The sequence below is a fragment of the Nomascus leucogenys genome, chromosome 10 (genome assembly GCF_006542625.1).
Source record: "Nomascus leucogenys isolate Asia chromosome 10, Asia_NLE_v1, whole genome shotgun sequence".
In the NCBI taxonomy this organism is placed as follows: Eukaryota; Metazoa; Chordata; class Mammalia; order Primates; family Hylobatidae; genus Nomascus; species Nomascus leucogenys.
Genome location: NC_044390.1, coordinates 4,231,687 through 4,256,537, shown reverse-complemented (window position 1 = coordinate 4,256,537; position 24,851 = coordinate 4,231,687). Strand labels below are relative to the sequence as shown.

At 46.6% G+C, this 24,851-nt stretch overlaps 1 protein-coding gene across 2 annotated transcripts; it reads right to left on the bottom strand.

Annotated features, from left to right (window-relative positions):
- Window positions 1-11,133: 11,133 nt before the first annotated feature.
- LILRA5 (leukocyte immunoglobulin like receptor A5) lies at window positions 11,134-17,486 on the bottom strand. Of its 2 annotated transcripts, XM_030819730.1 has the most exons (7): window positions 17,337-17,486; window positions 16,856-16,940; window positions 16,654-16,689; window positions 16,183-16,467; window positions 15,733-16,035; window positions 11,741-11,791; window positions 11,134-11,592 (listed from the first exon to the last, which is right to left on the bottom strand). In XM_030819730.1, the coding sequence occupies exons 1-7, from the start codon at window positions 17,337-17,339 to the stop codon at window positions 11,456-11,458; spliced, it is 900 nt and encodes a 299-aa protein (XP_030675590.1). In that variant the 5' UTR covers window positions 17,340-17,486; the 3' UTR covers window positions 11,134-11,455. The 2 variants fall into 2 exon arrangements, with proteins under 2 accessions (XP_030675590.1, XP_030675591.1); XM_030819731.1 differs by lacking the exon at window positions 16,654-16,689.
- Between the last annotated feature and the right edge of the window lie 7,365 nt (window positions 17,487-24,851).

Sequence of the window (24,851 nt, the reverse complement as noted above, 5' to 3'; positions counted from 1 at the left end):
GCGCCCACCACCATGCCAGGCTAATTTTTGTATTTTTAGTAGAGGTGGGGTTCCTGTCCCTGCTACACAACCTTCTGCCTTCCAGCCTGCACCTATAATCTCATAGGGATTTCTCTACGCTCAGTTGACAAAGTGAAGACTCAAGTCTGGTTTGCAGATGGTTCTGCACGATATGCAGGCGCCACCCAGAGGTTGAGAGCTTCAGCACTTCTGCCCCTTTATGGGACATCCCTAAAAGACAGTAAAGTCAGGGTGCAAGTGACTCCCTTCCTGAGGACAGAGCGTGTGGCTGGGCCCCTTGAGTGTCCTCTCACCTGTCACCACCAGCTCCAGGGGGTCGCTGTGCCCTGACCGGCCTGTGGCACTTTGATAATAACAGTGATATTTCTCTGCATTGTGCTCTGGCTTGTGTGAGATATGGGTCCTGGTCTTGTTCACAGGCCCCAGTGGTTTCCTTAATGTTCCATGACACTGAGCTTCCCTCTTTATGCAGCTGGTACTCTTGGGCCTCCAGGATACCCTGACACCAGGTGGTCACAGGCCTCCTCCCGGTGATCACACAGTCTGGCTCAGCCCAGGTGGTGGGTTTAGGGAGGGGCCTTGAAATGAAATCACAGGTTGGGTCCCAAGATACTAATGCATCCCTCAAATCCCAGCTGTCAGTCCCAAGACCCGCCCAGAAGTCCCCATCAGTCAGCTCAGAGATGCTGTTCTCCATCCCCAGGTGCCTGGGGGTGGCCCGTTGTCCCCAGTGAGCAGGAGTGACCTGGGACAGCTGGGGACAGACTCACCTGCCTGCACGTGGGTCCTGAGGCTCAGACTCAGCCCTGGAAGAGAGTTCCCTGTGAGAGATTTGCCCCTGAAGCCTGAGCAGATCCTCCCCTGCCTGTGAGCATCCTGACCCCTGAGATTTCCTGATAGACTTGGCTTGGCTGTGAAGTCCCTTCAAGACTAGGGTGCCCCTTCTCCTCTTGAAATCTCACCAAGTCAGAGTAGGGCTGTGAGGGTGGGGGTCATGGCATCTCCTCCCACTGGCCCCGGCTGTGCAGATAGATGAAACCACAGTGTCCAGGAGGACAGACAGACACACTCAAAGACTGGGTTCTCCCTATCATGGGGTTGTCCCATCAGCAGCCCCACAGGAAGGGGAACTGCAGAAGCCTGGCTCTCATTTCCCCAGGGCCGAGGTGGGAGTGAGCACCAGGTTCCCTGAAGACATTTCAGATAGAAATGGGCTCCCCCCGATCCTTGGCTACTGGCTGCAGGATCTTTCCTCATCTTATTGAGGGCTAGGATGTAGTAGAAAAATGGGCCCAGGGCCTCCCTGAGTGAGCCTCTTCCAGGTGAGGGTAACTGAGGGCTTCTCTTCCCCATCTCAGAGCCTCCACATGGGGTCTCCTTTACTCCTTCATCCTGTCTATCAGCATGGGGTTGTGGGGTCCTTACCATGGCCAGTCATCTTATCCGTCGTGGAGATGCTTCAGGGAAAATGCAGGACCATGCCGCAGGGCAGACTGAGGTCAGCAGAGACGCATCTGACATCTGGCTGTGTAGTTCAAGTTGAGCTGCATTGTGGCAATGAGCGCAATGGAGAAACACAGGAAATATGGGTAGAGGACATGACCTGTATCCAACGCTGCCAGTTTGCTCTATCAACCAGTGCCCTCCATGGACTTTCCCTTTCTCTGAGCAGCAGCATCCACCTTTGTCTCCTTGGAAACAGACTTGTGACCCACTCCTGGGTCTTCAGTGTCCTTTGTTTCCCGGAGAGGAACTCACCCATTGGGATGGGGAGCTGATTTTTACTTAATGATTGCTCATTATCTGCTGCCCATGTGAGCTTGAGCCTTCACACCCCCTTCTCTGAGCCTCAGTTTCCTTGTGTGGAGCAAGTTGTTACACACCCCACTCATCAGAGGAGTCGTGGGGGTCGGTGGTGACCGGGACTTCAAAGGAGCTCAATGATGGTTAATTCCCAGGACAGAGTAAGACATAGGGTTGTAATTTGAGAAAATCAGGGTATCGGACAATTGACGCTCCCACTCAAGGATCCTCATTTACCCTGAGCACTAAGAAATGGTACATATAATATTGCTTAAATACACAGATTATCACAGTCATGAGTAGAAATCCTTTTTTCCTTCCTCCCTCCCTCCCTCCCTCCCTTCCTTCCTTCCTTCCTTCCTTCCTTCCTTCCTTCCTTCCTCTCTCTCTCTTCTTTTCCTTTCCTTTCCTTTCTTTCTCCTTTCTTTCTTTCTTTCTTTCTTTCTTTCTTTCTTTCTTTCTTTCTTCTTTCTTCTTTCTTTCTTTCTTTCTTTCTTTCTTCTTTCTTTCTCTTTCTTTTTTCTTTCTTTCTTCTCTTCTTTCCTTTTTTTTTTTGACAGAGTCTCGCTCGGTTGCCCAGGCTGGAGTGCAGTGGCACAATCTTGGCTCACTGCAACCACCATCTCCTGGGTTCAAGTGATTCTCCTGCCTCAGCCTCCCAAATAGTTGGGATTACAGGCGCGTGCCACCACACCCAGCTAATTTTTGTGTTTTTAATAGAGACGGGGTTTCTCCACGTTGGTAAGGCTGGTCTTGAACTCCCGACCTCAGGTGAGCCGCCTCCCTTGGCCTCTCAAAGTGTTGGATTACAGGTGTTAGCCAACGCGCCCAGCCCATGTTCGACCCTTTCTTATCAGGCACACTTCTGAGAGGATGCTACGTTTGGAAGAGTAGATGCTTGATCCATTCTGCTTTTGAGAGCTCGTAATAAAATTTTCAGTTCAGCCAATGTGTTTCTCAGCGTTAGTATTTCTGTTTAAATTCTTGAAACTATTTCAATTTCTTTGCCAAATTTATCTGAGACATTTCTAAATTGGTTTTATTTGTTATCATGGAGTTTGCCTAGTTTTTTGTTTTTGTTGTTGTTTTTGCATAACTGCTATTTTGAATTCTTCATCCAAGAGCTCACACAGCAACATCTTTTTAGGCTCAGTTCCTAGCTCCTTGCTTTGTCCATTTGAGGTGGTCATAATTCCCTGTTTGCTCTTCTTTCTTTTGGACGCTTGTCCATGGTCTTTTAACGAAGGGCTAGTTATTTATTTATTTATTTTTGAGATGGAGTTTTGCTCTGTCAGCCAGGCTGGTGTGCAGTGGCATGATCTTGGCTCACTGCAACCTCTTTCTCCCAGGTTCAAGCAATTCTCCTGCCTCAGCTTCCTGAGTAGCTGGGACTACTGGTGCATGCCACTGCACCCGGCTAATTTCTTTTGTATTTTAGTAGAGATGGGGTTTCACCATGTTGCCCAGGCTGGTCTTGAACTCCTGAGCTCAGGCAATCCGCCCGCCTCGCCCTCCCAAAGTGCTAGGATTACAGGCGTGAGCAACCGCGCCCAGTCAAAGGACTAGTTTTTAATTCCAGTTCTGGCTGTCTGGTTGGTTTTGGTTTTCCTCATGTATGTTTGCTGAGAGGATCTATGTAGTTGCCTGTGATGCCCATTAATCCAAAATTGCCACCTCGCTTTCATCAGTAGGTGGTATCTTAGGCCATCGTTATATAAGAGTAACTTTTTTTTCACTTTTTGGAAAATATTTTATTTACCAAAATACATTTGAGAAAAATAATGTTGATTATACAAGCAGATAAAGCAATTGTCATATATATATATATACACACACACACATATATATATACATATATACATATACACATATATATACACATATATAAATACACACACACACACACACACTGTGGAATACTACTCAGCCATAAGAAGGAACAAAATAATGGCATTCACAGTGACCTGGATGAAATTGGAGACTATTATTCTAAGTGAAGTAATTCAGGAATGAAAAACCAAATATTTTATGTTCTCACTCTTGAGTGGGAGCTAAGCTATGAGGATGCGAAAGCATAAGAATGTTACAATGGACTTTGGGGACTCGGGGGAAAGGGAGGGAGGAGGTGAGGGATAAAAGACTATAAATTGGGTTCAGTGTGTACTACTAGGGTGATGGGTGCACGAAAATCTCAGAAATCATCACTAAAGAACTTCTGCAAGTAATCAATCACCATGTTCCCCAAAAACCTATGGAAATAAGAAGAAAATAAAAGAAAAATGATGTTGGTTATAAGTTGTGCAAACCCGTGTCTTAACTTGTTCATTCCACCAGCATAAAATGCAGCAACACATGTGTAGTGTTGGCCCCAGGCAAATCTGCTTGAGACTCAATGTTCAAGATTGTCATCAGGCCGGGCGCAGTGGCTCACACTTGTAATCCCAGCACTTTGGGAGGCCGAGACGGGCGGGTCACGAGGTCAGGAGATCGAGACCATCCTGGCTAACACAGTGAAACTCCGTCTCTACTAAAAATACAAAAAATTAGCCGGGTGTGGTGGCGGGCGCCTGTAGTCCCAGCTACTCGGGAGGCTGAGACAGGAGATATGGCGTGAACCTGGGAGGTGGAGCCTGCAGTGAGCCTTGATGGAGCCACTGCACTCCAGCCTGGGCGACAGAGCGAGACTCCGTCTCAAAAAAAAAAAAAAAAAAAGATTGTTATTAGGTGGGGACCACATAGGCATAATGAGCAGCTACAGAGAAACCAGAGGAAACTGGGTGTTCACTACGAATTACACTGTTTACAGAAACAGCCTAGTGAAGACATAACAGCAGAATTCAGTGCCGCAGGCACACAACCTCACATTGTCTCTTAGTAACACAGGGAACATGCTAGAAGGCAAGTTCCTAGATGCCAACCAAGAACCAAGCTCACAAGCGAGTCCTTCTAAAGTTAGCATCCTCATCGCTGTTAGGTTAGCTTCTTCTTGCATACCCTGCACCTAAAAGAAATAGTAGTCATCTTCAGTCCTTCGGCATAGCGTTCACACAGAACGTGCCTCCAGTTCTCCCAGATTCTTCTAGGGCCAGCACAGCTTTTCCGATGCAGATTTTTCAAAGTTCTCCAAACTGAAGAGTCAATCCAAAATCATCTTGTCTTTCCATGTTGGCAGCCTTTGGGGGCCTTCTCTGGCTGTGCTGAGCCTGAAAGATTATCCCCTAGAGACCAGCAGGATCAAGCCAGCATGGTCATTGGAATGAGATTCTCCATTGCACAGTCTGGAGGGGCATGGTCGGTAGACAGAACAGGGCTTTCACTGGGGACCAGACAGGCTGCACTCACATTGGGAGCCTGGATGGGTGTTTACACATTCACACTCCTGAAAGGAAAGTCATAGTTACTCCTGACTCTGAAACTATACTTGGTGGATGCTGGTTGAGAGGATCAAGAACTCCTAGGAATAAGAGCATGGGAGGATTAGAGCAGCTGGGGCCATTCTACTCCTGCTCCCATGTCTTGGTTCCTTCATAACAACTCTCTTCCCTTCTTTTTTTTTTTTTTTTCGAGATGGAGTCTTGCTCCATTGCCCAGGCTGGAGTGCAGTGGTGCCATCTCAGCTCACTGCAACCTCTGCCTCCCAGGTTCAAGCAATTCTTTTGTCTCAGCCTCCAGAGTAGTTGGGACTACAGGGGCCTGCCACCACGCCTGGCTAATTTTTGTATTTTTAGTAAAGACAGTGGTTCACCTTGTTGGTCAGGCTGGTCTCGAACTCCTGACCTCAGATGATCCACCCGCCTTGGACTCCCAAAGTGCTGGGGCCACCGCGCCTGGACCTCTCTTCCCTTTTCATGGGAGAATTGTGTAACCGTCCTTGCTAACCTCAACTTCCACCTCAGATAGGGCACTGTATGATTTCCTTCCTCAAATTTGTTCAAGTTCTTGGGCCTCATTGAGGTCACCACCAACCTCTCGGTTTGGGGGATATTAAGAGTTTAGTTTTGCAACCACAACTCAGTGACAGAAAAAAGGAATTCAAAGACACAGGAATGCTTAAGTGTGCTCCTTTCTCATCTCAGATTTGTTCCCAAATTAGCTAAACCAATGCTTAACCCCTTAAGGTAAACACCTCTAGTAACTCTTCATCTGTCAATACAGAATTCAGAGATGCGTATGTGGGACTCTAGGTTGTACCAGCGTCCAGGATACAACAGAGCTAAAGGCTGTCACTGCCTTTTCTATTGTTCTGCCTCATCCAATTATCTCTGTGGTCCAGTGCAGCTTAATACTACTACTAATAGAAGTAACAAGCACTGCCTCACTTTTAATGATTGGGTCCACTCATCTGCACTGTTTTGTGATGAATGGGAGAATGATTATAGCTTCCAAGACTTTTTTTTTTCTTTTTTGAGACAGAGTTTTGCTCTTGTTGCCCAGGCTGGAGTGCAATGGTGCGATCTTGGCTCACTGCAACCTCTGCCTCCCAGATTCAAGTGATTCTCCTCCCTCAGCCCCCTGAGTAGCTGGGATTACAGGCATGCACAACTACACCTGGCTAATTTTGTATTTTTAGTAGAGACAGGGTTTCTTCATGTTGGTCAGTCTGGTCTCGAACTCCTGACCTCAGGTGATCCGCCCACCTCTGCCTCCCAAAGCACTGGGATTACAGGTGTGAGCCACCATGCCGGGCTGCATCCTAGCCTCTTTTCCAGGAGCAAGAAATACTACAGTGAACAAAATCTCCTATTGTTAATTCAATGTAGAAACTCGTGAGAAAAAAACAAAAATTTTTAAGGAGCTAAATTAGAAAAAAACATGTGCAGATGGATACATGGACAAAAAAATTAAGCTACCTAGAGATCTCGAATGTGTGTTAACCTAATACAAGGACTATTAGATAATGCAGGTGAGCAAGAATCACTTAAACCACTTTGTCATGGAAAATGTCTTTGAGGATGTGACAGGTTTGGTAAGAACAGAACAATGAGAAGGTGGTCATTATATGAAGATCCAGAAAAATAATGTTATTCAATATAGGATCAGCTGATTGGAGTATTTTGTCAACAAACATGCAGAAAGTTTCCTAGTGTGGATAACGCTTATTTGATTATGAGGAAATTTAATAAATGCTGTGAAGTAACATAGATCTGTATTTACAGATGTGCAATAAATTGTTAAGTAAAAATCAGTAAAGACACAAAATGAGAAAAAAACCTATCTACAATAAAACCATGAATCTCAAATCATTGGATGGAGAGAAATATACATACACAGAATACTCTCTGAGAATAACTAGAATAAGGAGATATGTGGCTGGGTGCAGTGGCTCACACCTGTAATCCCAGCACTTTGGGAGGTCGAGGTGGGTGGATCACTTGAGGTCAGGAGTTCAAGACCAGCCTGACCAACATGGTGAAACCCCATCTCTACTAAAAATACAAAATTAGCCGGAAATGATGGTGCATGCCTGTAATCCCAGATACTCAAGAGGCTGAGGCAGGAGAATCGCTTGAGCCCGGAAGGTGGAGGTTGCAGTGAGCAGAGATCACGCCACTGTACAGGAAGTTTCAAACCCAGGAGAGATTATCTTTCAAGTTCTCAGTGTTGTGGTTTCCCCTGCCAGGGTGACAACCTGATGATTATGGAAATCTAATCAGAAAACTGCTATCTTGCTTTTATTCCTACCTAATGGTGGAGACAAAATATGCCCAGAGTAGACAGGAGTCACAGAAAAAGTGAATTCTGATACGTTCTTTCCCAGGAAGTTACTGGTACAGAAATTTAGAACTGAGATACCTTTTGGAAACAAGGATGGCATTCTGCCTTTGATGGATGGAAGAGTACCATCCCAGATAGAGTTTGCTAAAGGTGTCTATCTTAGAGTGGCTGAGCCATCTCCACTTCAAGCTATGACTTTCTGTGAATTACCCACCCACTTGTCCTTCACAATAAGAGCTTACCCACCCACTTGTCCTACAGAATAAGAGGGACCTTTTAGTCTGCTCTTCTGATTGCAGACCTGATTCCACAGGTGCCTGGGGCATCTTTGCAATCCCTAGGAATCAGCACCATGGATAGGAGTAAGGAATAGGGTCCACTCCTTTCTCCACTTCAGCTGGACCTCTTGTTCTTTCTTTCTTTTCTTTTCTTTCTTTTTTCCTTTCCTTTCCTTTTCTTTCTTTCTTTCTTTCTTTCTTTCTTTCTTTCTTTCCTTCTTTCTTTCTTTCCTCTTTTCTCTCTCTCTCCCCTTCTTTCCTTCCTTCCTTCCTTCTTTCTTCCTTCCTTTCTTTCTTTCTTTTCCTTCCTTCCTTCCTTCCTTCCTTCCTTCCTTCCTTCCTTCCTTCCTTCCTTCCTCCTTTCTTTCTTTCTTTCTTTCTTTCTTTCTTTCTTTCTTTCTTTCTTTCCTTCTTCTTTCTTTCCTCTTTTCTCTCTCTCTCCCCTTCTTTCCTTCCTTCCTTCCTTCTTTCTTCCTTCCTTTCTTTCTTCTTTTTTCCTTCCTTCCTTCCTTCCTTCCTTCCTTCCTTCCTTCCTTCCTCCTTCCTTTCTTTCTTTCTTTCTTTCTTTCTTTCTTTCTTTCTTTCTTTCCTTCCTTCCTTCCTTCCTTCCTTCCTTCCTCCTTTCTTTCTTTCTTTCTTTCTTTCTTTCTTTCTTTCTTTCTTTTTCCTTCCTTCCTTCCTTCCTTCAGACACAGGGGGTACAAGTACAAATTTCTTACATGGGAATATTGCTTGATGCTGAGGTTTGGAGTACGGATCACATCACCCAACTAGTGAACATAATACCCAATAAGTAGTTTTCTAACCCTCCTCCACCCTCTAGTAATCCACAGTGTCTATTGTTCCTATCCTTATGCTCATCCTTTTCTTTACACATTTCGCCTCATACTGACCACCCAGCGGGAACCAAAGACCTCAATGCTGTTTGGAAAACAAGGCTCCCTTCCTTCATCTCTACCTTCCTTCCCAGGCTTTCTGGAAACAACCTCTTCTGTAAAGACTTCAAGGGCAGAAGACTAAGCTGAGAAACTCAGCCCAGAGCTGCAGGAGACTGTGACTCCTGTAGTCTGTGGGGACCTTGTTGCTCAGCCAACATGAAGTGAGTCCATGAGGGTAAGGAGTTGCAGATGCCACGGACTGTTTGGGGCAGGGACAGAAGGAGTAGCTGGGGTTGTGGTGCCTCTTGCTCTGTTCCTCAGCTTCATCTCTTTTGCTCAAAGGCCAACCCCCTACATTTTCAAATCTTCTCATTCCACTTACCCAGCACCTTCTGTGACCCCCGAGTAGGGTAAGGCATGGAGTGAGAGTGAGAATCACCCCCACTTTCATGACTTTTTTCATCCCTTTCTGAGATGGGATTGCTCTTTGACTGGTCCCTGCTGTACCCCTGTAATGTCCAACCTCGTTTTTACTAACCCTGTTTTTAGACTCTCCCTTTCCTTTAATCACCCAGCCTTGTTTCCACCTGAATTGACTCTCCCTTAGCTAAGAGAGCCAGACAGACTCCATCTTGGCTCTTTCACTGGCAGCCCCTTCCTCAAGGACTTAACTTGTGCAAGCTGACTCCCACGAATGCAATTAACTGATACGATACTGTGGCAAGCTATATCTGCAGTTCCCAAGAATTCGTCCGGTTGATAATGCCCAAAGCCCCGAGTCTATCGCCTCGTAATTGACCTAGAGCCCCTGCACCTGGAACTATTTAATTTCCTGTAATCATTTATCCTTTTAACTTTTTTGCCTACTTTACTTCTGTAAAATTGTTTTAACTAGACCCCCGCCTTCCCCTTTCTAAATCAAAGTATAAGAGAAAATCTAGCCCCTTCTTCGTGGCCGAGAGAATTTTGAACGTTAGCCATCTCTTGGTCCCCGGCTAGTAAACGGACTCTTAATTCGTCTTAAAGTGTGGTGTTTTCTCTAGCTCGCGCAGGTGCAACACCCTGACCACCTTGGGTACATGTTCTCAAGACCTCCTGAGGGCTGTGTCACGAGCCATGGTCACTCATATTTGGCTCAGAATAAATCTCTTAAAATATTTTATAGGGTCCCACCCTTTTCGTTGACAGCAGGTTTCTGGTTGATCGGCTGAGACACGGAGCCAAAGGTGGCCCACAGTCAATGAGCTCAGAGGGCCATACTTGACTTGCTTTACTGTAGAAGAAGGAGTTTAAGGGCTCAGGGATCTTGGACTGTGAGAGAAGTTTTCGTTCAAGACTGACTTCTCCACCATCAGTCTTCCACTCAACACTGTTTCTGATGGAGAAACTCACTTCTCTGCAGCTGAAGTGCAGCAGTGGACCCTTGCTCATGAGTTCACTGATCTCACGTATCATCCATCATCCTGAAGCAGGTGGCGCGATAGAGCAGTGGGGTGGTTCCCCGGCTGAACAGAGAGTCGGGCTGCTTATTCTCATGGCCCAGTAACAAGATGCAGATGAAATGAGAAAGAAGAGAGTTTCAGTGAGAACACACAGACACAGGGAGGGAACATCACACACTGGGGCCTTTTGGAGGGTGGGGGTTTGGGGGAGGGGTAGCATTAGGAGCAATACCTAATGTAGATGATGAGTTGATGGGTGCAGCAAACCACCATGGCATGTGTGTATCTGTGTAACGAACCTGCACATTCTGCACATGTATCCCAGAACTTAAAGTAAAACAAAAACAAATTTTTTTTGGCCGGGCGCAGTGGCTCACACCTGTAATCCCAGCACTTTGGGAGGTCGAGGTGGGCAGATCACGAGGTCAAGAGATCGAGACTATCCTGGCCAATATGGTGAAACTCTGTCACTACTAAAAATACAAAAATTAGCTTGGCATGGTGGCATGTGCCTGTAGTCCCAGCTACTTGGGAGGCTGAGGAAGGAGAATTGCTTGAACTCGGGAGGTGGAGGTTGCAGTGAGCCGAGATCGTGCCACTACATTCCAGCCTGGGTGACAAAGTGAGACTCTGTCTCAAAAAAAAAAAAGAGTGAATGAGGCTTGAAGGCTACAGACAGGAGGTTAGGACGCCATTTTGGATTTATCTTTTCCTGGAGGGGATCTGATCTTCTCCCATGGATTTAGTTACTGGTTCAGCTGTGGAACTCTGAACTGAAGAGATGGAGGCTCAGTAAAGCACTCAGGGAGTGTGATAATGAGAAATGAAGTGGATTGTGTGACACGCCAAGGACCAGAGCACGCAGGTGTGCGGAGACGTGGACCCAGCGCTGCCTGCCATGTGGGATGTAGCCTTTTGTCTCGGGCTGGGAAGAGAAGGGAATCCAACCAAGGGAAGTCAATATTAATAGAAAGGAAAGGTGTCACATTTTAATGGTCCTCCATGGATCACCCCAGACCAGTGTCCCTGCACTCAAACACTCATTCCTCCCTGTAGAAATTGCCAGAGGCTGAGGCAGGAGAATCACTTGAACCCGAGAGGCGGAGGTTGCAGTGAGCGCAGATTGCGCCACTGCATTCCAGCCTGGCAACAGAGCGAGACTCCGTCTCAAAAAAAAAAAAAGAAAGAAGGAAAAAAAGAAATTGCCAGCAGACGGTCCAGATGGCATAGGCCTCAGATGGTCTTCCCGAACCTCCCAGGACTAGCAGATTCACTTCCAAGGCTCCAGCATTCGATGGTGCATTGTCGTCTCTTCTGTTCACCTCCCAGTTGCAGCTTGGGGGCTTCTCTGGCTGTGCCAATCCTGAAATATCAGAATCCCAAGGACCACCAGGATCAAGCCGGCCATGCCCATGCGGATGAGATTCTCTACTGTGTAATCCTGAAGGTGTGAGGCTGGGGGTGGTGGACAAAGAGGTCACAGAGGTCAGGGCAAATCAGTATCACCCAGGACCCCTAGATGTCCCCCCAGGGCACCCACGTCATCTTGACAGGACCTGACCCTCAGTGCCAGCCCCATAACTGAGAGCATCTCCTCACTCACTGGTCCCAGAGTCAGACTTGTTTTGTGATGGACTGAGGTTATCAGCTGCTCCTGAAAATCGAAACAGGGGAAGGGGAAGGAGAAGTTCTTGAAGAGATCTGGGCCCAGCCTCTCCCCTGCGCTCTGCATTCTCCTAGTTCCCTATGCCTCTCAGCATGACTTTTACGGAATTCCTCCATAAACCCTCTCTCTGCTGGAGCACGGTTCCCTCCAGTCTCCTCACTGAGTTATTTCAGCTTTCCTTTGTTCTTTGAATTTAAACTTTGCTCTTGAGTCATTTGGAAAAGAGCTTTCCTGCACCGTGAAAGCTCAGGATCTGCAAGGAAAGTGGCCCCCAGAAGTCACTGAGCCCTGTGTGCTCTTATGTGCAGCCTGGGACACAGGAGCACATAAGCCAATTCCCCCAGAGATGAGAGTTTCACCGATCCACCAGCTGAGGACCCAGGCTCCGTGGATGATGGCTTGGTCCTCAGGGGCTCCTGAATGTCAGAATCACAAACAGCTGCCTCCCCTTCACGCCACCTCAACCACCTCACCTGGTGTTTCATCATACAATAAGTCCCTAGTTAGCCAATTATTCATATAGTCAGTCATATAGATATGTATGTATATAAATGTGTGTGTGTGTGTGTGTGTGTGTGTGTGTGTGTGTATGGTGTTATCAGAGGCTCATAAAACAATTTCTGCTTTTAGGGCCAGGCGTGGTGGCTCATGCCTGTAATCCCAGCACTTTGGGAGGCCAAGGCGGGCAGATCACGAGGTCAGGAGTTCGAGACCAGCCTGGCCAACGTGGTGAAACCCCGTCTCTACTAAAAATAAAAAAATGAGCCAGGCATGGTGGTGCCTGCCTGTAATCCCAGCTACTTGGGAGGCTGAGACAGGAGAATCGCTTGAACCTGGGAGGCAGAGGTTGTAGTGAGCCCAGGTCGTGCCATTGCACTCCAGCTTGGGCGACAGGGTGAGAGACTCCATCTCAAACAAACAAACAAACAAACAAAAATTTCTGCTTTAATAAAGTGTGAATCTAGGTGAGAAGACCAATAACAAACACGTAAAAGCCCGCCATGTCAAATACATTAAGCATGTAGATATACATGTAAAAAATATATGCAGATATCCCTACACTTATATTCAGATGTAACTTATATAACCATACATAAATATGTATATATGTAAAACTTTAGATATTTATTTAAGATGCAGTTACATGCATATTAATACTTGAAGTCACAAAAATTGATATGCAGTTTAGAAATAAAAAATAAAATTTCAGTTTTCTTATAGTTAATATAAATTTTATCAGTAAATTTGGGGAGATCAATGGAAAGATAATTGAAAAGGAAAAATGTTATAGCAAGCTAAACAGAAATTAAATGAATATACTCAAACTAAAAGCTTTCTCACGTGTATATCTTACTTAGAAATATAAATGAATCAGGCTGGGACGGTGGCTCACGCCTGTAATCCCAGCACTTTGGGAGGCCGAGGTGGGTGGATCACGAGGTCAGGAGATCGAGACCATCCTGGCTAACACAGTGAAACCCTGTCTCTACTAAAAATACAAGAAAATTAGCCAGGCATGGTGGTGGGTGCCTGTAGTCCCAGCTACTCGGGAGGCTGAGGCAGGAGAATGGCATGAACCCAGGAGGCGGAGCTTGCAGTGAGCCGAGATCGCACCACTGCACTCCAGGCTGGGCGACAGAGCAAGACTCCATCTCAAAAATAAAAACAAACAAACAAACAAAAAGAAATATAAATGAATCAAATACTTCACTTAAAAATAATTAAAGTAGTTGAAGAATTATTTAAATTAGACTAAATGTACACATTCTTATGAACGGAACTTGAAAACACTTATTAACTTCATTAATAAACTTCAATTTTATATATTAATAATAGAAATACTTGCTATTAACAACTAATTTTATACAGCAAATGTAAATATTGAATTATGCCCCCAGGACAATGGGAGTGGAATTACTTGTTTTTATTTTATTTATTTTTATTTTTTTTGAGACGGAGTCTCGCTCTGTCGCCCAGGCTGGAGTGCAGTGGCGCAATCTCGGCTCACTGCAAGCTCCGCCTCCCGGGTTCACGCCATTCTCCTGCCTCAGCCTCTCCGAGTAGCTGGGACTACAGGCGCCCCCCACCACGCCCGGCTAATTTTTTTTTTGTATTTTTAGTGGTGACAGGATTTCACCGTGGTCTCCATCTCCTGACCTTGTGATCCGCCCGCCTCAGCCTCCCAAAGTGCTGGGATTACAAGCGTGAGCCACCGCGCCTGGCCGGAATTACTTGTTTTTAAATCATAAATCCATATATCTTAAAGAGACAAATTTAAATATTCAAATATTGTTTTAAAAGATTCAGAAGAAGAGAGAAAAAATAGACAAGTATGCCCAGAAAATGCAGAGCAGCAATGACCAGCAGACAAGATGTGCTGTGAATAAGTTCCTAATTTCCTCCAGGGAGCAGGTGCACGGCCCCTCCTTTGTCTCAGGGGTGCCCTGAGCAAAGAGGCCTCCAGTTGAGGACAGGAGGGGCCGTGTGAGTGGCACCCACGGCTGGGGTGCTTCTCTCTAAAGGAGCAGGTCTGGCGTGGACTCCAGCCTCATCAGTCATATCCCACTGAGGCCTGAGCAGTGTCCTCCCCTGTCCTGAGTGGGCTCAGGGACCCCGCAGGTGTGGGTGAGGGGCTCCATCCTCGGGCTCTTGGAAATGAGAAGTGAGAGTTGCCAAGGGAGCATCTGTCTGTCCTCTCTCCAACTCGCCTGCCTCTATTCCTCCTCCATCAGCCCCAGCATCTTCCCCATGTTCCAAGTCAGGCCTGGACCCCAAATCCTGCTGACCAGCTCTGTTCTCCTTCTTCTACTCATCACTCATCCCGCAGGATAGGGTAGGGGCCTGGGAGTCTTGTAGAGCTGCATGGTTTTTAGTAGAAAATCTGAAACACTTTGTGTGATGTGAGAGAGGGGAGATTCTAAACAGTGGGGTTTTTACACATCTTTGCTTTCTCATAATATTGTGGCTTCATCTCACGAATCTCAGACCCCAGCACTGATGGATATGATTCCATGTACCTGCAGCAGCCCCTCTTGGCTTTCTAACCCTTGCGAGGCATAGCTATTGGCAAGAGCGGACCAGGTCTTAGGGTTAGTGATGGGAGCTGCTTTTCTAGGTCTAGGATGAGTCACATCTCAGATGCCCCAGAAGGTCAGAAATGAGGGGGGGCTTTGGGGGTCACTTCCAAGCCCAAGGGGAAGTCAGCCTGGGAGAGGCCAGCCTGGGGCTGCCGGCCAGTGGAGGAGGTCATGTCTGTCCTCCTTGTACAGAGCGAACCTGTCATAGCTGACATCAGAGTGACACTGGAGGGTCAGGTTCTCTCCAGGGACCACAACAGGGCCCTGCGGGGTCAGGAGGGAGGGCTCTCTAGACACGCCTGGAAGGAAAAAGGAGCTGAGACTGCAGGGGCCAGTTTCTCCTGTAAACCCCCTTCTGGAGTCTCCCTTGCTTTGGTTTTCTTTCTTTTTCTTTTCTTTTTTTTTTTTTTTTGAGACAGAGTCTCTCTCTGTCACCCAGGCCGGAGTGCAATGACACAATCTCGGCTCACTGCAACCTCTGCCTCCCCGGTTCGAGCGATTCTCCTGCCTCAGCCTCCCAAGTAGTTGGGATTACAGGCGTGCGCCACCGTGCCTGGCTAATTTTTGTATTTTTAGTAGAAATGGGGTTTCGCCATGTTGGCCAGCCTGGTCTTGAACTCCTGACATCAGGTGATCCACCCGCCTCAGCCTCCCAAAGTGCTGAGATTACAGGCGTGAGCCACCACGCCTGGCCCTTGCTCTGTTTTTCTCACCCTGAATTTGTGTCCCTAGGATTTCTGTGTTCTCCTTCCCCTTTTTTTCTTTCTTAGCAGGGGCTGCCCTGCAGGTAAGGCTCTCCACAACCTGTCTGGCTTTCCTAAATTGTACTAGAGAAGGCTGTGGCTTCCTCACCTGAGATCAGAATCTCCAGGAGGTCACTGGGTTCTGACCACACCTGCAGGATATGCCTGCGAGAGCCGTAGCATCTGAGCATCCACCTGCGGCTGGGGGTCACGGGGCCCACAGGGAACAGGGCCTGGAACTGCCCACTGGGGGTCAGCTGTGAGTCCAAGGTCCAGGAGAGCTTGTGGTTTCCTTCCTCAGTCAGAATGAACCTGTCGAATCTCAGCCGTGAGCCACACTGGAGGGTCACGTTCTCTCCTGAGGTGACCACAGGGCTGGGCACGGCTGAGAGGGTGGGTTTGCTGTAGAATCCTAGGAGAGAAGGAGGCACCATGTTAAATGGGGCTCCCACCTCCCACATCATCCCCAGGGCTGGGCTGTGAGAGGGAGACGCCCCTGAGAGCCGACCCCCTTCCTGAGGGCAGAGCCTGGGGCTGGGACCCTGGAGTGTCCTCTCACCTGTCACCACGAGCTCCAGGGGGTCGCTGGGCTCTGACCAGCCTGCAGGGCTGTGATAGTAACAGCGGTATCTCCCTGCCTGGTGCTCTGTCATGGATGGGATGGACAAGTTGGCCCTGTTCCTGGGTTCCAGTGGGTTCTGTGTGTCCCAGGATGCTGGGCTTCCCTCTTTATACAGACGGTACTCCTGGGCCTTCAGGGTCCCCTGACACCAGATGGTCACAGGGTTCCCCCGGCTGATCACAGAGCCTGGCTCAGCCCAGAGGGTGGGTTTGGAGAGATTTCCTGGAAGGAAATCAGAGGCTGGGCTCCAAGACCTCCCCACCCCTCAGATCCCAGCTCTCAGCCCCAGGGCCCTCCAGACGTCCCCATCAGTCACCCAGAACTGCGGTCTCCACCCCTAGCTGCTCATGGGTGGCCCTTTGTCCCCAGTGAGGAGGAGGGACCTGGGACAGCTGGGGACAGACTCACCTGCCTGCACGTGGGTCCTGGGGCCCAGACTCAGCCCTGGAAGAGAATTCCCTGTGAGGGATTTGCCCCTGAAGCCTGAGCAGGCCCTCCCCTGCCTGGGAACCTCCTAACACCCTGGGGTTTCCTGATAGACAAGGGCCTGGTTACGGGGTGGGGTCCCTCCCAGACTAGGGTGCCCCTTCCCTGAGGCTTCCAATCTCACCCAGGCAGAGCAGAACCATGAGGGCAGGGCTCACGGCATCTCCTCCCACTGGCTGCAGCTGTGCAGATGGATGAGACCATGGGGCCTGGCAGGTCAGAGAGACACACAGGGTGTGGCCGCTTGGAGGCTGGGTCCTTCTTGTCATGGGGTTGTCTCATTCTCAGCCCACAGGAAGGGGAGCTGCCCTCCCCGGGAGCCTGACTCTCATTTCCCTAGGGCTGAAGTGAAGTAGCTGGGACTACAGGCACCACGCTTTCTGCAGACATTTCAGACAGAAATGGAGTCTCCCTTCCCCTGGGCCACTGTCTGCCTGATTTATCGTTATCTCACTGAGAGCCGGGACACAGCAGCAAATAGACCTGGTGCCTTCCTGAGTCAGCCCCTTTCAGGCAAGGGTGACCTCCTCCCTCTCAGAGCCTCCCCATGGGGTCTCCCTCCCCCCTTCAGCCCGTCCATCAGCTCAGCATCGCGGGGTCCTTACCATGGTCAGTGATTCTCCAGTCCTGGAGATGTTTCAGGGAAGATACAGGTCCATGCTGCAGGCAGACTCAGATCAGCAGAGACGCCCCTGACGCCTGGCTGTGCAGCCCAGGCTGAGCTGCCTGTGGCAACGAGCACAGAGGAGAAATGCAGGGAAATAGGGGAGGAAATCATGACCCTTTAGTGGCCCTGGAGTGTTTTCTTTCTAACCAATAGTACTCTCTTTCTTGTACTTCCCTTAATTTTTTTTTTTTTTTTTTTTTGCAACAGCATCCACCTCCACCCCACCTCCAGTAAGAAACCTCTGAATCATTTCTGCCTCCACTGTGCCTTCTGTTTCTCCGGGCTTCCCTCTACACCTCAATCCATGTTCAACATTTTCAGAGTAATTACTCAGGCTTTGTTTTGAAATTTTCATTCTTATGTATCTATTTATTTTTTAATTTTTGTGGGTACGTTTCTCAGGTTTGGGCTCTGGTTTGCTGAGTGGGGAGTTGATTTCTTTTTTTTTTTTGAGACGGAGTCTCGCTCTGTCACCCAGGCTGGAGTGCAGTGGCGCAATCTCGGCTCACTGCAAGCTCCGCCTCCCAGGTTCACGCCATTCTCCTGCCTCAGCCTCCCGAGCAGCTGGGACTACAGGCATCCGCCACCACGCCCGGCTATTTTTTTTGTACTTTTATTAGAGACAGGGTTTCACCATGTTAGCCAGGATGGTCTTGATCTCTTGACCTTATGATACACTCGCCTCAGCCTCCCAAAGTGCTGGGATTACAGGCGTGAGCCACTGCGCCCGGCCAGTGGGGAGTTGATTTCTATGTAATTCCTGATTATTATCTATGGATTGTGTGATCTTGGGCAGTACTGTCTCATCTCTGAGCCTCAGTTTCCCTGTGTGGAGCCTGTTGTCATGAACCTCACTATCACAGCGGATGTGAGGGTCATCCGTGCTTGGGTCATGGGAGAGGCTAAATCACGGTTAATTTCTAGACTAGATTAAGACATGAGGGGTTGGGACATGAGAGGATTCTGGTTTCAGTCTCTATGATTATGTCATAGAGGTGCAGAAAAAGCATTTGATAAAATCCTGCCTTCCTTCGTGATAAAAATTCTCAACAAACAAGGCACAGAGGGACATACCTCAAAATACTAAAGGCCATAGGTGACGAAATCCCAGCCAATACAGCAAACAGGGAAAAGTAGAAAGCACTCCCCCTAAGAACTGGGGCACGACGAGGATGTCCACTGTCACCACTCTTCAGCGTAGTACTGGAGGTCCTTGCCAGAGCAATCAGGCAAGACAAAGGAATAAAACACATCTAAATTGGAAAAAAAAAAAAAAGTGAAATTATTTCTGTTTGCTGATGATGTTATCTTATACCTCAAAAACCCTAAAGACTCAGCCAAAACACTCTTAGATTTGATAAAGAAATCCAGTAAAGTTTCAGGATATAAAATCAATGTACAGAAATCAGTAGCATTTCTGTACAATAATGATGAAGCTGAGAACCAAGTCAAGAAGGCAATCCCATTGACTGTGGGTACACAGAAATAAAATACCTGGGAATGTATTTAACCAAGGAGGTGAAAGATTTCTACAAGGAAAACTTCAAACCAGTGATGAAAGAAGTTGTAGATGACACAAACGGATGGAAAAACATCCCGTTCTCATAATCAGAATAATTACTGTGATTAAAATGACCACACTGCCCAAAGCAATCCACAGATTTAATGCAATCCTTACAAAAATACCATCATCTTTCACAGACTTAGAAAAAGAAACCTTAAAAGTTATATTGAGTCAAAAAAAGAGCCCAAACAGCCATAGCAATCCTAAGCAAAAAGAGCAAAGCTAGAGACATCACATTAATTGACTCAAAGTTTACAAGCCTATACTAACCAAAAGAGCATGACACTGGTATAAAAATAGACATATAGGCCGGGTGCAGTGGCTCACGCCTCTAATCCCAGCACTCTGGGAGGCCGAGGCAGGTGGATTACGAGGTCAGGAGTTCAAGACCAGCTTGGCCAACATGGTGAAACCCTGTCTCTGCTAAAAATACAAAAAAAGTAGACAGGCGTGGTGATGGGTGCCTGTAATTCCAGCTACTCAGGAGGCTGAGGCAGGAGAATCACTTGAACCTGGGCAGCAGAAGTTGCAGTGAGCCGAGATTGCACCACTGCACTCCAGCCTGGGTAACAGAGTGAGACTCCAACTCAGAAAAAAAAAAAAAGACGTATAAACCAATGGAACAGAATAAAGAACCCCAAAATGAAGCCACATATCTACAGCCAGCTGATCTTTCACAAATCTGACAAAAACATACACTGGGGAAAGGGCAGCCTTATCAATAAATGCTGCTGGGAAGATTGGCTGGCCGTATGCAGAAGAATAAAACTGGACCCCTATCTCTCACCATATATGAAAATCAATTCATGATGCATTAAACACTTATATGTAAGACATGAAACTATTTTTTAAAAACCTAGAAAAAAAAACTATCGAAAATTGTTTTGGACATTGGCTGAGGCAAGGAATTTATGACTAAGACCTCAAAAGCACAAGTGTCAAAACAGAGAAATGGAACTTAATTAAACTAAAAGTTTTCTGCACAGCAAAAGAAATAATCAAATTGAGTGAGTGAACAGAAAACCTGCAGAATGGGAGAAAGTATTTGCAAACTGCATCCAACATGGGACTAATATACAATATTTACAAGGAGCTCAACTCAACAAACAGCAATGAAAAACACCATTAAAAAGTGGGCAAAGAGCACTATTTGCAATAGCAAAGACTTGGAACCAGCCCAAATGCCCATCAATATTAGACTGGATAAAGAAAACGTGGCACATATACACCATGGAATACTATGCAGCCATAAAGAAGAATGAATTCATGTCCTTTGCAGGGACATGGATGAAGCTGGAAACCATCATCCTCTGCAAACTAACACAAGAACAGAAAACCAAACACCTCATGTTTTCACTCATAAGTGGGAGCTGAACAGTGAGAACACATGGATACAGGGAGGGGAACACCACACACGGGGGCCTGTTGGGGGATGAGGGCAAGGAGAGGGAAGCATTAGGACAAATACCTAATGCACGTGGGGCTTAAAACTTAGATGATGGGTTGATGGGTGCAGCAAACCACCATGGCACATGTATACCTATGTAACAAACCTGTACGTTCAGCACATGTATCTAGGAACTTCAAGCTAAATTTAAAAAAAGAAAAGAACAAAATCTCTAAGAAATATGGGATTATATAAAGAGACTGAATCTACAGCTCATTGGCATCCCTGAAAGAGATGGGGAGAATGGAAGCAACTTGGAAAACATATTTTAGGATATAATCCATGAGAACTTCCCTAGTCTAGCTAGAGTATTCAACATTAAAATTTAAGAAATATAGAAAACCCTTATAAAATTATTCTGGAAGATCATCCATGAGACACATAATCATCAGATTCTCTAAGGTCAAAATGAAAGAGAAAAATGTTAAAGGCAGCTAGAGAGAAGGGGCAGATCACCTACAAAGGGAAGCCTATTAGACTAACAGCAGATCATTCAGCAGAAACCCTCCAAGCCAGAAGAGATTGGAAGCCTATATTCAGCATTCTGAAATTCCAACCAAGAATTTCATATCTGGCCAAACTAAGCTTCATAATCATGGGAGAAATAAGAGCCTTATCACACAAACAAATGCTGAGGAAATTTGTTACTATTAGACCTGCCTTACGAGAGCTCCTGAAGGAAGCACTAAATATGGAAAGGAAAGACCATTACCAGCCACCACAAAACACACTTAAGTACACAGACCAGTGACACTATAAGCAATTGCACAGTCATGTCAGCATAATAAACAGCTAATGACACAAAGACAGGATCAAATGCACGTTATAACAATACTAACCTCAAATGTAAATGGGCTAAATGCACAAATTAAAAGGCACAGAATGGCAAAGTGGATAAAGAAGCAAGACCCGTTAGTATGCTGTCTTCAAGGGACCCATCTCACATGCAATGACATCCATAGGCTCAAAATAAAGTGATAGAGAAAAATCCACCAAGTAAATAGAAAACAGAAAGAAGCAGGGATTGCAATTCTAATTTCAGGCAAAACAGAGTTTGAACCAAAAAAGATCAAAAAAGGCAAAGAAGGGCATTATATAATGGTAAAGGATTCAATTCAACAAGAAGACCTAACTATTCTAAATATATATGCACCCAATACAGGGGGACCCAGATTTATAAAGCAAGTTCTTGGAGACTTACAAAGAGACTTAGACTCATACACAATAACAATGTGAGAGTTCAACACCCCAGTGAAAGCATTAGATGGAGCATTGAGGCAGAAAATTAACAAAGATATACAGGACCTGAACTCAACACTGGACCAAATGGATCTGATCGATACTTACAGAACTCTTCACCCAAGAAACAGTGAAATATACATTCCTATCACCTGTACATGGTACATACTCTAAAACTGACCACACAAGCAGACATAAAACAATCCTCAGTGAATACAAAAGAACCAAAATCATAACAACTACTTGTATGGACCACAGCACAATAAAAATAAAATTCGAAACTAAGATAATCACTCACTCAAAAAACATATGATTACCTAGAAATTAAACAACCTGTTCTTGAATGACTTTTGGGTAAATAATGAAATGAAGGCAGAAAAAAGAAGTTATTTGAGACTAATGAAAACCAAGATAAAATCTACCAGAATCTCTGGGACACAGCTAAGACAGTGTTAAGATAGAAATTTATAACAGCAGACACTCACATTGAAGAGTTAGAAAGATCTCAAATTAACAACCTAACATCACAACTAAAAGAGCTAGAGAAGAATCAGCCTGGTGCAGTGGCTCACGCCTGTAATTCCAGCACTTTGGGAGGCGGCAGGTGGATCACAAGGTCAGGAGATCGAGACCATCCTGGCTAACATGGTGAAATCCTGTCTCTACTGAAAACACAAAAAATTAGCCGGGCGTGTTGGCGGGTGCCTGTAGTCCCAGCTACTCGGGAGGCTGAGGCAGGAGAATGGCGTGAACCTGGGAGGCGGAGCTTGCAGTGAGCCGAGATTGCCCCACTGCACTCCAGCCTGGGCGACAGCAATTGGCATGCAATTTAGAAATAAAGTGAAATTTCAACTTTCTTGTGAGTTATGTACATTTTATTAGTAAATTAGAGGGGATCAATTGAAAATAATTGGAATTAAGAAATTCTGTAGGAAGTTGGTATAAAATAAAATAAATGTACTCGAACCAATTACTCTATCATGTATACCTAGCTTTTATTTATAAGGAATCAAAGGCCTCATTTACAGATTATTCAAGTGATTGAATAATTGTTTAACTTGAAATAAATATATAAAATTCTTATAAATAAAATTTCAAGACACTTCTTAAGTTCATCAATAAACCTCAATTTTAAAAGTTTAGGATAGGAAAACTTAACATAAATAAGAAACTATTTTCTAAAGCAAATATATAAATGAAATCAAGTCCCAAATTAAAATGATAAGTTTACATATTCATGTATTGCTTTAAATGTTTCAGAAGAACAGAGAGTAACAATAGGCAAGTGTGCACAGAAAAGGCAGGGTAGAAATGAATGACACACAAGCTGCACTGTGAATAATTCCCTAACTCATCCAGAGAGCAGGTGCACGGCCCCTCCTTACTCTCAGAGGTTCCCTGAGCACAGAGGCCTTCAGGCGAGCACAGGAGGGGTGGTGTGAGGGGTACCCACAGCTGGGGTGCTTCTCTCTAAAGGAGCAGGTCTGGGGTGGACTCCAGCCTCATCATAGTCAGATCCCATCGAGGCCGGAACAGCCTCCTCTCCTGTCCTAAGAGGACCCAGGGACCCCGCATGTGTGGGTGAGGGGCTCATCCTCAGGGGCTCTTGGAAATGAGAAATAAGAGCTCCCAAGAGAGTGTCCGTCTGTCCTCTCTCCATCTCGCCTGCCTCTTTTCCTCCTCCATCAGCCCCAGCATCTTCCCTGTGTCCAAGTCAGGCTGGACCCCAAATCCTCCTGATCCAGCCTGTTCTCCTTCCTCTACTCATCACACATCCTGCAGGACAGGGTAGGGGCCTGGGAGTCATGCATATCTGTGCTGGGTGTTGCTTTTAGCAGAAAATCTGAAACACTGTGTAATGTGTGAGAGAGGGGAGATTCTAAACAGTGGGGTTTTTACAAATCTTTGCTTTCTTATAACACTATGGCTTCATCTCACGAGTCTCAGACCCCAACATTGATGGAAACAATTACAATTCCACGTACCTGCAGCTGCCTCTCCTGGCTTTTCCAACCCTTGCAACACACAGTTATTGGTAGGAGCCCACCAGGCCAAGGGAGGGCTGGAGACGGGAGCAGTTCTAGGATGAGCCACAACCCAGATGCCCCAGAAGGTCAGAAATGAAAGGGCTTTGGGGGTCACTTCCAGGCAGCTCCTTCTTATTCGGATAGGAAAGCCCAGGGTGGAAGGGGAAAAGGCTTTCTCAGAAGTTCGGAGGCAGGATGTGGGACTTTGGAGGTGGGAATGCAGACACCACACCAGATTGAGAACTAGCTAAAACAGGGCGGGGGGTGGAAGCAGCTCTTCTTAAGACACGCCCACCAGCGTGGCATCTCAGTTTACCATTGCCATGGCAACCCCCGGAAGTTACCGCCCTTTTCCATGGCAAGGACCCACTGACTGGAAGTTACCGCCCTTTCTCTAAGAATTTCTGCATACCTGACCTTTAATTTGCATATAATTAAAAGCAGGTACAAGTGTGGCTGCAGCTGTGTTTCTGAGCTGCTATCCTGGGCACACTGCCTGTGGGGCAGCCCTGCTACCCTAGGAGCAGTACCTCTGCTGCTGCTTTGCAAGGCCACTTGACTAGAGGTTGGCGTAACCCTTAAGGGGTTATGTAACACCAGCTCACCCTTAAATTCCTTTTTTTTTTTTTTTTGAGACGGAGTTTTGCTCTGTCACCCAGGCTGGAGTGCAATGGCGCCATCTCAGCTCGCTGCAATCTCCGCCTCCGGGGTTCAAGCGATTCTCCTGCCTCAGCTCCTAAGTAGCTGGGATTACAGGCACCCGCCACCACGCCCTGCTAATTTTTGTAGTCTTTAGTAGAAACGAGGTTTCACTTTGTTGGCCAGGTTGGTCTCGAACTCCTGACCTCAAGTGATCTGCCCGCCTCAGCCTTCCAAAGTGCTGGATGACAGGTGTGAACCACCGCGACCGGCCTAAATTCTTTCTTAGGCAAAGCCAAGAGCTCTTCTGGGCTATGCCCCGATTTGGGAGCTCACCTTCCCTGCATCATCTAGTTACCAGGAAGGGATGATGAGGACAGCGAGTGAGAGGCAGAGAGACTTTCAGCAGAGGCAGGGACAATTAGCAGAGAGGCGAGATGGCTAGACAGCAGAGGTGGTGACAGTCAGTGATCAGCGGAGGGGTGGCAATGGGTGAAAGACACGGAGAGGTGGCACTGGGCTAGACAGCGAGAGGTT

Bases quoted from the DNA above. Each gene is read 5' to 3' on its own strand.
- LILRA5 (XM_030819730.1), bottom strand. The intron at 16,690-16,855 runs GTGAGATTGGAA...ATTCTCTTCCAG, and splicing joins CATGGTTCTGCTCTGCCTGG to GGCTGAGTCTGGGCCCCAGG. The intron at 16,468-16,653 runs GTGAGTCTGTCC...ATTTCCTTCCAG, and splicing joins CAGGACCCACGTGCAGGCAG to GAAATCTCTCCAAACCCACC.